The sequence below is a fragment of the Oncorhynchus tshawytscha genome, linkage group LG14 (assembly GCF_018296145.1).
Source record: "Oncorhynchus tshawytscha isolate Ot180627B linkage group LG14, Otsh_v2.0, whole genome shotgun sequence".
NCBI classification, from domain to species: domain Eukaryota; kingdom Metazoa; phylum Chordata; class Actinopteri; order Salmoniformes; family Salmonidae; genus Oncorhynchus; species Oncorhynchus tshawytscha.
This window is the reverse complement of record NC_056442.1, coordinates 10,259,596-10,272,588: the sequence shown is the minus strand read 5'-3', so window position 1 is coordinate 10,272,588 and position 12,993 is coordinate 10,259,596. Positions and strand designations below refer to the sequence as shown.

At 44.8% G+C, this 12,993-nt stretch overlaps 1 protein-coding gene across 1 annotated transcript in view; it reads right to left on the bottom strand.

Moving 5' to 3' along the window:
- LOC112267722 (CLIP-associating protein 1-like) overlaps positions 1-12,993 on the bottom strand; it is a 39,717-nt gene that overhangs the window by 21,911 nt on the left and 4,813 nt on the right. Inside the window, exons 7-17 of the mRNA XM_042297037.1 lie at positions 11,771-11,868; positions 11,528-11,598; positions 4,726-4,860; positions 3,864-3,949; positions 3,622-3,714; positions 3,255-3,400; positions 2,914-3,049; positions 1,337-1,407; positions 1,181-1,240; positions 469-546; positions 100-267 (exon numbers count right to left, since the gene is read on the bottom strand). Of these exons, the coding sequence (XP_042152971.1) occupies positions 100-267; positions 469-546; positions 1,181-1,240; positions 1,337-1,407; positions 2,914-3,049; positions 3,255-3,400; positions 3,622-3,714; positions 3,864-3,949; positions 4,726-4,860; positions 11,528-11,598; positions 11,771-11,868 (1,142 nt within the window). The remainder of the gene's footprint in view (positions 1-99; positions 268-468; positions 547-1,180; positions 1,241-1,336; positions 1,408-2,913; positions 3,050-3,254; positions 3,401-3,621; positions 3,715-3,863; positions 3,950-4,725; positions 4,861-11,527; positions 11,599-11,770; positions 11,869-12,993) is intronic.

The following is a 12,993-nucleotide window of genomic DNA, read 5'->3' as shown; positions in this document are numbered from 1 at the left end:
ATTATAGAGAAAGACAGAGTGGCAAGTAAGAGACATGGAGAGAAGAAAGGAGACAGGGAGACAGAGGGCGAGAAGGAAAGAACGGGTGGAGTGTCTCACTTGAGGCTCTCCTGTGAGGAGGAGGAGGAGCGGTCTGAGGCAGGGAGGGACAGGATGCTGTCAGAACTCTTCATGTGGGACTGGAGAGCCTTCTGATAGGACGACTCTAGAGCCTGGAACAGCTGTTCCGCCTCCCGGCTGAAGTGGCCGTGGAACGTCCAGTAGCACCTGCACAACACAACAGAGAGGACAGACGCCCAGAAACAGTGACACAACCTGTTGTCAACGGGGCAATGTTTCAGGTTGGCAGATAAAACATCAAATGCGGAGGAAAAGTTGTTACCGTGACGACATGCGATGTTGGGGAACTCATATTTTCAAATAGGAACATGGTTAATGCATGTCCGACATAGTGTGAGAGTGACTTACTTCCTGGCCACTGATCTGGCCTCGGAGTCTGCATCATGGACTCCTTTCTTGATGGTCTCTGTCAGAACAGCTACATTTCTGTGAGGGATCAAGAAGAGTAGGAACACCAGCTTCATTCTCTCTGCCTGCAGCATGACAATACCCCCCCTCTCCACCAAAACCACGGCAACATAAAAAGCTACGGTTACGTCCCAAATGCCAACGCTATTCCCTATATAGCGCACTGCTTTTAACCAGAGCTCTATGGCACCATATTCCCTATATAGTGCACTGCTTTCGACCAGGGCCCATAGGGCTCTGATCAAAAGTAGTGCCCATGGGGCCTAGTCGAAAGCAGTGCACTATACAGGGAATACGGTGCCATTTGGGAGGCAGACTAAATCAATGAGAAGGCGACAAGAGCTCCCCTGACATCCCAGTCAGAGATTTGGTTTCACCACAATGATGAAGCACAGTGTGCTTTTATGGGATAGATATCCCTCCCTGGCATTGCCATGGAAACTGCTGAGATGAGGAGCCACTCACTGACAACAACGTAGTTTCATGTTACCTGGACGGGCTCATCACAAACTCACTGGGCAGTGGCTAGAACAAAGGTTTACAGTACAGTAGCTACCTACAACACGGCAATACAACACTGAGTTGTTGAGGAGGGGGGACAATTCTAAGTATGAGTTCATAGGCCTGTCTAGTAGCAGCCATTTAAGCGAACCTCTCTAGAGAGCTGGTCTGCCACTCCTGCAGCAGGAGGTCCAAGAACTCAAAACTGCGCCTGGGAATAGAACAAGAAGACAGTCAGGGAAAACAAACAGGCGCTCATGCTAGAGTGTGATTAGGGAGAAGTCTTTGAGGCAATTTGTTTGTTTACCTTCTCACGGCCACAGATTTGGACTGGCAGCTGCCGGTCACGATAGGAATGAGACGAGGGTAGTGTGTATGCTGGAAGACAGAGAGAAGACGGAAATATAGTCATCCTCGTGTCACTGGTCCAGTTTTATACCCGGTCAGTTACTAGCTGCTCTAGTACAGATTGAGTGAGGAACACACGAGGCATCTTTGGAGAACAATCGCAAGCAACGACCAACAATGAACGCCCACATCGGAATGCAGTGGAATGTCGTTTGCAGCCCTCGGGTAGGAAACATGTGAGTTAGTGTTCTAAACAAAGAAAGGCTAGCCACTCGGCCATTTTGTCTGACTGACGCTGAACTCAACTGAACCACCCAGCTCAATTCAAACTCAACTCAATTCAACTGGTGGGACTAATAAACAACAAGATAACAAATGTAAAATAAACTGTGTCTGTAGAATGTACACACATATGTGGCAAATAGAAATCAAACTGGATGGACATCAGAAATAGATGGGAGAGGTGGAGGTTAGAGGATGGACATCAGAAATAGATGGGAGAGGTGGAGGTTAGAGGATGGACATCAGAAATAGATGGGAGAGGTAGAGGTTAGAGGAAGGACATCAGAAATAGATGGGAGAGGTGGAGGTTAGAGGATGGACATCAGAAATAGATGGGAGAGGTGGAGGTTAGAGGATGGACATCAGAAATAGATGGGAGAGGTGGAGGTTAGAGGAAGGACATCAGAAATAGATGGGAGAGGTGGAGGTTAGAGGATGGACATCAGAAATAGATGGGAGAGGTGGAGGTTAGAGGAAGGACATCAGAAATAGATGGGAGAGGTGGAGGTTAGAGGATGGACATCAGAAATAGATGGGAGAGGTGGAGGTTAGAGGAAGGACATCAGAAATAGATGGGAGAGGTGGAGGTTAGAGGAAGGACATCAGAAATAGATGGGAGAGGTGGAGGTTAGAGGAAGGACATCAGAAATAGATGGGAGAGGTGGAGGTTAGAGGATGGACATCAGAAATAGATGGGAGAGGTGGAGGTTAGAGGATGGACATCAGAAATAGATGGGAGAGGTGGAGGTTAGAGGATGGACATCAGAAATAGATGGGAGAGGTTGAGGGTAGAGGAAGTACATCAGAAATAGATGGGAGAGGTGGAGGTTAGAGGAAGGACATCAGAAATAGATGGGAGAGGTGGAGGTTAGAGGATGGACATCAGAAATAGATGGGAGAGGTTGAGGGTAGAGGAAGTACATCAGAAATAGATGGGAGAGGTGGAGGTTAGAGGAAGGACATCAGAAATAGATGGGAGAGGTGGAGGTTAGAGGAAGGACATCAGAAATAGATGGGAGAGGTGGAGGTTAGAGGAAGATTTGTATGTATGTATGTATGTGTCTGTGTATATGTTATATAATATATATATATATATACACACACACACACACTTTTGGAAATGATGCACACAATTACATTGATGGAAGCTACAATCTATCTGCACTATTAAAGCTGATCTACCCCCTAAAAAATATATATATATATAATTCTAATTATACTCTACTTATTTCAAATGTAAATAACTTCACTCACTCTGATGATGAGTCGTATGACAGCGATTCCGGATGTGGCCATGACCTTGGCCGAGTTAGAGACCAGGGTTAGGAGAGTGGGCATGATGGACTCAGCACAATGATCAAACCTGTTCCCCAGGATGTAGGACAGGTGGCTGCGGGATAGAGGGACCGTATGGACACGGAGACAAGTTATAATGAATGCTATCTTATTTTCTACTGATGGGGCTGTACAATAAAATGTGTGTGTTATTAGTTTGTATGACGTAATAACAGTATGGCTTCGGTAACATTAAATAAAGCTTTGTTTGATTTGAATTGAAACCGTCAGTAAGAGGATAGGACCGGAGGGCTCCTTACCCCAGAGTGATACAGGCCTCTCTGACCACCTGAGAGCGCAGGTCTTTAGAGGACATCTTGAAGGCTGCCTCCGTGAGACGCAGCTGCTGGGAGAAACCGTCAAACTCCACCGCCCCCGCCAGGAGCAGAGAACGCATCTTCTTCAACTGGAGAAGGAGACGCAGCGAAAACCAGCAAGCCGTCAATCGGCGTCACACTTCCAATCAAATGATAGACGTGGCTGCTTCATAGAAAGAGCCACTTAATGGTCAGTGGCTACAATCCAAAATCCGCACTCAGATTGCATGGCCAATACATGGCGTCAAATGGTACGCTAGTGTGGATCAATCATCTGGAGGTGAGGGCCGATTGGTTGGTCGTCTCTTACCGCAGTGACTCTGTGCTCCCAGTCTCGTTTGTCGTCAGCCAGCACCTCCCTGATCTTGGTCATGGCGTCCTCCATTTCCCTGTTAGAGAAAAGCTGAGAGGAGGAGAGAAGAAGAACCACTGAAGAGGAAGCACATTCCTAATGGGTTTAATATACGACTTGTCACATAGGGCCTGTTTCACGTGCCCAAGCGAGAATAGCGAGGAACGAGTTTTGATTTTGTTATGAGAGCGAACACGTACTTGCATAGCGGGCACTTCCTCGAAGGCACGGATGAAGTCCTCCTCATCCACAGCCCCTGCAGCAGCCGCACTAGGACCATCTCTCCCTGATATAAGCAGAGGAGCACCAGGTCGAATTGTTAACTTTACCAGAAAGCTATTCTAGTGGGCTACTACTCACACACACATGAATCTATTTTTCACGCAAATATGAATCTTGGATTGGCTGCAGCCTTATGGGATTCACGCAGGGCATATCACGCTCAATTCTCAATATCCCATGTTTCTGTCAATCTGTATTCTGTTTCTCTCTGTGTTCTGGTTCCATTGCATCATCACATAATCCTCACCATCTGCACTGTCCCAAGGGTACAGATAGACACTAGACAGCTCCACAGTGAATTATCTTCCATACAAACCCTGGACAGAGGTCATTATTCAGGGCTCTGCGCTGATCTTTTCTTTTTACAAGGAGCACGCATAAGTTGAAAAATGTAGGCCCACACAAAGAAATTTAGGAGCACAATGAAAAGTACTTGAGATATTCATTTTTCTAGGTGCACTGGTGCTCCTAAATTATAATTCAATGTGAATATGTGAGTAAAATGCTCGCACTGCTGAGCCCTGTTATTACCCATTGCCAAATAAAGGCTTATCTAGATAATCCGGTCACCATAATGTCTAAAAAGCATAAGAAATGCACACACACAGACACAGACAGACGCACACAGAAACACACAGGGATTCTTGAGGAAGCAAATGAACGGAATACTGTGGTAGGAGAAAGAGCAAATCACAATTTGACAATGTTAAAAATACACATGGCTCGCCGTTCCATCACCAACACACTCTCTGCTGGTGCAAACAGGAAGGGGCGTCTCACCTGTTGATTTGGTGCTGGAAGCAGAGCTGGGCCTACGGAACGACCCCATGCTCACTGTCTTCTTCCCTGACGACGGGCCCTTAGAAGAGGAGGACCGCCCCCCGTCCACCGAATCATCATCTTCAAAGTTCTTATCTGGGAGGGAAGGCAAAACAGAGAATTCAAGTTATTTCCACTCTGGCACAATTTGAATGCTGACTGTACTGAACAAACAAAGAATGTTTTATATCAGTGCCGTGTGCTCAATCCCACCCCCTCCTACAACAATAACACATTTCAGCAGCAGCCTGCATGACCTTTTGGCATGACCTTTACACAAACACACACACATTGGGGGGAGGGGTCATCAGAGTACATTCTGTAGTCAAATGTCTAGGTCTGATTCCGGTAACCGGTGGTTGCGCCCTCATGCTGTGGAGGTGAAGTGAAGTGACCCCCCTCCAAAACAGTGGTTAACTGAACATGTCAGTCCCGGTCAGTCGGCCCGGAGGGAGCAGAGTCATCTGCCGGGCCAGCGATCGATGAAACACAACCCCATGCATTATTCAGAGGTCCACACAACGCTGGGGCAGCACACCAACGCATCCCGTCAGTTATGTGTCGTCTACCTCACATTGTTCCTCTCCCCATTGCAACGAGGTGAACGTCTAATAAACCAGCCTGGTATAAAACCCAGCTCTGAGCAGACCGCTGTCAACAATACCAGTTGTGATGAGGGTAGCTCATAAAATCCAGACATTGTTACTGATAGCCTTCAGAATGTCTGAGCCATCAGACTTCATAGCGTGTACTCTGTACCCAGCTGTCCTCTCCTGTCTGTCACTGTTCAACTGCCTGTCCCCAATCTCTCAATCTTCATCTTAGTGACAGGTGACTCCCTCAACACTGTTGACTTGACCCACATTCCTCCACGCCGCTCATTAATATTAATAAAACGGGTCTCTCCTCTACCTCCACCCCCCACCACGTGTCAAGAAGAAAGAGAAGCAGAGCTTACAGGCACAGATCCTCCTGCAGACGAGTTTCCTCAGCATGTCGCCAGACAGTCCAGTCCAGACCCCCTACTCATAGTCTTCAGTCTCCACAGGTCTCCCAGCTAGCTCCCTCGCTGCAGGCAGCTAGCAAATGACAGCTACACTCTCCCCTCTCTGGTGAGCACCCGTGGCTCAGGCTTTGCTGCCCTCCTGCTGCACAGTTCACACTCTCTCCCACTAACACACAAGCGCTTGCTGTGCTGTGATTCTAGGTGCCACTCCCCTACTGAGCACAGTGAGCCGGCCCGTAGAGCAGTGACGACAGAGAAAGCAGATGGGTAGCTCCACCTCCCACCGGGGGGGGCAAGGACACACCCTCTCTATCACCATGATATGACACCCAGCCTGGGAGTGGGAGGAGCCAGACAGAAACTGATGAGCCATGAATTCAATCTTAACAGGTCAGTGAGCCTAGCGCCATCCCCGGAGAGTGAGAGACATGAGGGAATATCACACTCCATCTACAGGCTGTTATTCTCTGTCCTTCCAGATCATTTTCCTTAACAGATTTTGTCAGCACAGACATCAGAGCAAAATGGAGGGAAATTCACGGCTGAAGGATGGGCTGAATGCAAATGCTAGAGTATAGTATAGGTTCAGGATTTGCATTGTTTGCATTGTAAATAAAGAGAGCGTTTTTTTCTGGATTAAAAAAACGGGCCTTAGTTGGTAGGTGTGGCCATGGGAGTGGCCAATGGTTCGGTCACAGTCCAAACAACTTCAGATGCTGTTTTAAAGCAAATTTCCAGACATTTTTTTGCTATCTGAGTGACTCAAACGTCATAACAAAATCAATGGGGGCCCCATGCCATGACAAAAATACTCCTGAATGCATCTTTTGGGGAATTTTTGATTTTCCTTGACTGTCTAGCGTTAATTTTGGTGATTGTTCATTTTTTTCCTTTAATTTTACATTGAAAACGTTTTTCCATGCGAAAAAACACTTAGGAGCCCCGCCTAATACTTTTCTATGCAGAAAAACCCTGGACTCTGTGTGAGCAAGGGCAGTACAACTTGTCTGAATGCAAAACACCCTGTCTCGTTAAAGCTACGAAGAACATATGTTATGTGTTTAAAATTGTTGTCTATGGTTCCAGGTCAATATGCATGAGTGCATCCTAAAAGAATACAACAAAATCAGCAATGAATCATAAGCACATGAGACCTGCTGTATAACGCAGTAATGTCACACAAACCAGACGTTCCCTAATTCATCCACTAGATGGCAGTGCCCCCTGATAAACGCACCAGTTGTTGTCTGAGAAGAGCAACAACAGCTTCAACCTGTGATACTGTGGAATTCAACCTATAGTACCTCTGAGGAAAAGCCTCCATTAACCTCCACGGTACCTGAGGACGCCTACTATCAACACACAGCTAGCTCTTCCTCTTCACCATCCGATACCTTGAACACAAACCAGCCATTCTCTCACAGAGAGACTTTCTCACCGGGGAACGAGCTACTCGAGCACCGGACAACACAGGAGCAGCACAATTCAGCAGCCCCATTCGTTTCAAGCATGAACGCAATTTCTGCAAGAAAATCCATACATTTCAGGAGTCATTTCTCACAACCAACGAGACAAATAGGAGTGAAACGAAGACAGCATCAAAACAATTCATCCGGTGTGGCCTGAATGAATGAATGTTGAAGAGGCCTACATGTGCACATAACCAATCCCATGCATACGGGCACTCTCTTCACTCTGGTTAGATCTCCATTATCATGAAAGAAAAGCAATGTGTAAATTCAAATTTTCATTATTTATTTTTTATAAAGTTAGAGTGGAAGAGGTGAACAAATTGTTGCTGGCCATTAATAATGAGAAACCACTTGGTATTGACAATTTAGATGGAAAGCTACTGAGGATGGTAGCGGGAATATGTTGCAGCTCCTATTTATCATATCTTCAATCTGAGCTTGAAGAAACATTTTTTCCCTCAGACCCGGAGGGAAGCTAAAGTCATTCTTCTTCCCAAGAATGGTAAACCACCCTTTCCTGGTTCTAACAGCAGACCAATTTCATTGTTGACCATAATCTGTTAGCGGTTTAAAAGTATGTGTTATGGCTTTAAACCCTCAGCTATTGATCAAGGATATGGCAATCTCATAGAACACAGAGGTTTTTTTGAATGGAAGCCTCTCTAATCTAATACATGTAAACTGTGGAATTCCGCAAGGGAGCTGTCTTGGCCTGTTACTGTTTTCTATTTTTACTAATGATTTACCACTAGCCTTAAACAAGCTAGTGAAATCACTGCAACTCTAAACAAAGGAGTTGAAGTTAGTTTCAGAATGGGTGGCCAACAATAAACTAGTTCTGAATATATCTAAGAGCATAGTATTTCAGTACAAATCATTCCTTAAGCTCTAGATCAGGGGAGCCACTTGAAAAATATGAAACGTCACGAGCTACAAAAATGTTTCTGGCTTTCAAATAGAAACCTTCTCTTTTCCTCTCCCCTGCAACTCTTCCCTGTTCCTTACTCTACAAGAGAAAGTAGCGGACTGTTTTCTGACAATATACCTGGTAAAATAATGGTTAATAAACCACTCTTAAGGGGGGCTCTATAAAATGTTTTTTATTTTATTTGTGTTCTTCCTTGTTTTAGATTATTATTATTTTTCACTCTCAAAAATACAAGTGTTCATAGAGAAACAATGGAATTGGATGTTCTGAATCAATGTCATTGGTTAAATCACATCAGAAGGGCAATTTTTTTATATGGCTGGAAGAAAACAAACAAATATTTAACAAAAAAACAAAGATTTCCAGTTAAAGCTAGGATATGCCCTTGGTATCAAGACAAGAGTGCACAGAGAAAGCATTTGTAAGCAAGGCCTCGGTAGAGTAGGAATGTACTGCTCCAAATGATATGATAGTCAGGTCAGCTTACTGCTGTTAGTCAGCAGAGCAAAGTTTCATAAAAGTGTATTATTATCTTGTGTGTGGCTGGTGGATGCTACTGGGTGTGAGTGTGGTGCGGAAATGAAAATGGACATGCAAAACAAGTTCACGAGAACAGGAGGAAACTCTAAAAATCAGGGGACTTTGTTCATTTGACGAATAAGTCCAAAAGGCCACGCACTAAACCTTAGCTAAGCCTTTACAGGTGGTAGACTAACACGGTAGACTAACACGGTAGACTAACAGGGCAAATGTTTGGTTTAGTTCATTTCTATGCACTAGACAAGGCGAATGAGGTAGATGAAGCCCTTCTGACAGTAACGACAACTCTGTTCAATTTATTGAACAGAGTGAAGGGACGGAGCTCTGACAAACTGTGGTCGAAGCCTTGGCTGGAGGAATTGTAGCATCTCCATTGCCGTTTTCGGTGCAATTGCATTCAGTAGAATCTATGAATCACATTATCATTATGAATAGTATTGACTTCAAAACGGGTTCCTAATGTTGTGAGATTCTCGCCAGTGTTTGCCGAACAACTGGTCCTGAGAGATTAGGATCAGGACCTGCAATTGTAACAGTAAGAAACTGTAACAAAATTAATGAATGCAGCGTAGCCGTTATTATTGCATGGTTTGCTAAGGCATAACAATATGAAAGTGTGTGTATTCTTATTTTAAATGTATGTACTTCATGTCTATTAATGCTATATATTGTAATGTTATTATGTATTTGAATTGACAACAAGGAAGTGATGAGGAAGTAGACAGAAGTAAAATTCAGTCCTCCTCTCTTTCTTCTGACCAAGACACGTGTCCAAGTTCTCCAAAGGGGAGGAATATGAGCTAAATGAACCAGGCCTAATTTGCCTTGTATCTATCATCTTCGTATAATGTTTCAACAATGTCAAACACAGCAACATAAATAGCCCAAACTATTTCCTTTATAAAGAAATGAAAGAAAGAGAAACATCCTGTATGAAATCTCCTGCGGTTCTCACCAACATCTCTTCCTTTCATTTACCTACGGAGGCCACCGGTAAACACCATACGCATAGTCATAACATAGGCTAATAATCCCAAGGCAAACACGACTATAGCTCATCTACCCACGCAGTAGCTATACTTTGTAGAGTGAAAAGAGATCCATACCTTCTCCTGTGGTCATAGCAGGGCTGTTGATTCCACACACTAAACAGAGCTAAGTAACAGTGAGCAATAAGGACAAACACTGCCGTCTGTCTCTGCTCTATTGTGTCTACCTACTGTACTCCGGGCTACTCCTTCCCCTCCCCTCTAGCTAGGTCTTGTGACCGCACGGACGACAAAATGACACCACTCTCTTCTCCAAAATAAGAGCCTGCGGCAGAGTCCCTTGTGTTGCTGCCTCTTCCTAGGCTCTCTACCTTTCCCTTCGCCAGCCCAGATTCAAATCCAGTACTAATTAGTGCACGCCATAAAAAAAAAACATGAAAATGAGTGTTTCTCATTGGACAAATTCAGATGTAATACCTCCCCGTTTCAATCGGGTTGGTACCAAATGAGTAGGACACAGGATTCCAGGGCAGAGAGAGAGGTTCTTTCCACTTGCCTGGACAGTTGACATTCATGAGCTGTCAGCTGCACAGGAGAGGCATCCCTTTGAAGTATCTGGTGTGGTAAAGAGGCAAGGCCAGGGCATTGCCTTTATGCCTGGATAACCTTCGAGCCGCACAGGGGGAGAAAAAACTGTGTCGACAGCAAAGGGTTTTCCCCTTTTTGGCCCACTAGGTGACTAGAAAACGCAAATGAGATGTCAGTCGATGACGTCAATGAGGCATTACCATAAAAGAACCAGCATGACACCTTGCTTTGGCCAATTTGCTCAGGTTTGATATGAAGTCGTTCAGCCTGCTAAATGAAAGCAGAGATTACAGCAGCTCGAGTCTAATCTCTACAGGGTGAACTCTTGTGATGAAAGTGAAGCCTCGTGACCACAGCAATTAGTAGAACCTTTATGTCCCAGACTTAACAGGCCTGTGGAGACGAACATGATACGGCCGAAGCAACAAAGGGACACAGCTCCGATATCAGCCGGTCCTGCCACAATACTGCTGCTTCAGGGCAAGGCCCTACCCTGTGCGCAGAATGCCAAGAACATGTCCAATAGAGAGCAGCTGAAAGGAAAATCTGACCCCCTGCCTGCAGCCCTGCATTTCTGCAGAGAGACTGCTCAGTGCATACTAACTGTTCTCTTCTGAAAGAGCCTGGACACGGAACTGATTTCTCCGATGTTGGTTTTCTGTCCAGCTCTGAGTGATCTGAGCCCAGGTTCTGTATCCACAAAGCGTCTGAGAGTAGGAGTTCTGATCTAGGATCAGGTCCCCACCTGTACATACGTCTCATCTTAATTTGACCAGTTTCTCACAGCAGGAAAATAATCCTGCAGCAACAGGAAATGTGAATTATTATGTGCATCATCATTAATAGACACGTTCGTAGGGGTTGATGACCAACTTTAGAAGCCTTTTTAAACCTCAAATACACTACAAGTTGCATTTCATACTGGGCAGGAAAATTCTCTGCAACAGCAGTGATCAAATGAAGATAGCAGCTGTGTATAATTTCATGCATTGTGATCTAAAAGCCAAAAAACTGATCTTAGATCAGCAATCATACTCTGAGATGCTTTATTGATATGGGCCCAGATTGGATAGGAGATCCCCATCAACTCCCTAAGTATAGTCATAATCCTAGTGCACTGCTTGCACTACACCAGAACGTTTCAATATAACAAAGCTCAATGGAAAGGGAGGAATGTTTCCATGAGTTGTTGGATAGAGGGAACGTACAACAGTGGGAGCAAAGGAAGTACTGTGCTTACCTGAGACAGGGGACAGGATCATGTTCCCCGATCTTTGAACTTCATCAAATTTACTGAAAATGATATTCAACCTGGAAAGACAAAAGACAGTATATTGTTTTAAAGGCATCATCATACATTCATGACGAGGTGCAAGCCTAAAAGCAGTCAGGCTCCCTGGTGATAGCAGAGAACTGGGTCATGGGGATTGCACTTCCCACAGAAAGCCTTGGTATGGGAAACACAACAGAGGATGAAATGTACCGTGATTGTGGCAGTCCCTTTTTCCCCAGGTCCATCCGCACCCGCTCCCCGACGTGTCGGTAGATTTCAACAAGACAGTTCATGGCCCCGTCTCGCACCTGTGTGTCAGGAAATAAAACAGGAGACATTTCACACGGCTTCACTCATCGGTCTGCCCACTAACCGCTCGACTGCAGACATAATCATTTGTCTGGAATGAACATAAAATGAGATGTAAAAAAGACAGAAATCCTCTCTTGTTGACTAATAGTCAATATAGTTGTGCATATGAAACGGACAATGATAAAAGATGGCTGGCACTATATCAGTACAGGAAGAGAGGTCCATGGACACAGCTTCCTGTTCCCGACAGGAAGTGGGAAATGCTGTTGAAGTGCGTGATGACCGGAGACAGAGCAAAGCCTTTTGAAAAAGTCTACAAAACATGCTAATTGCAAGGAATAAACAGACATGAGATATCAGGAAAATACTGAAGTCTGATAACTTCACATGGAATCTGTAACACTGTTGGTCAACCACCAGAGAGTTCTAAAACACCAATAATGCTGTTGTCAAAGCTAAAAATCCAGTTTAACACCACAATGTATACAAAACAAAAATATAAACGCAACATGTAAAGTGTTGGTCCCATGTTTCATGAGCTGAAATAAAATATCCCTGAATTTTTCCAAATGCACAAAAAGCATATTTCTCTCAAATTGTGTGCACAAATTTGTTTACATCCCTGTTAATAAAAAGACACGCTAAAAAGTGCACTTTTGTCACACAACACAATGCCACAGATGTCTCAAGTTTTTAGGGAGGCGTGCTGACTGCAGGAATGTCCACCAGAGCTATTGCCAGAGAATTAAAATGTTAATTTCTCTACCATAAGCCACCTCAAACATAATTTTAGAGTATTTGACAGTACGTCTAACTGGCCTCACAACCGCAGACCACGTGTAACCACACCAGCCCAGGAACTCCATATCTGGCTTCTTCACCTGCGGGATCGTCTGAGACCTGCCACCAGGACAGCTGATGAAACCGAGGAGTATTTCTGTCAGTAATAAAGCCCTTTTGTGGGGATAAACTCATTCTGATTGGCTGGGCCTGGCTCCCACGTGGGTGAGCCTACTGCCTCCCAGGCCCACCCATGGCTGAACCCCTGCCTAGTCATGTGAAATCCATAGATTAGGGACTAATGAATTTATTTCAATTGACTGATTTTCCTGATATGCACT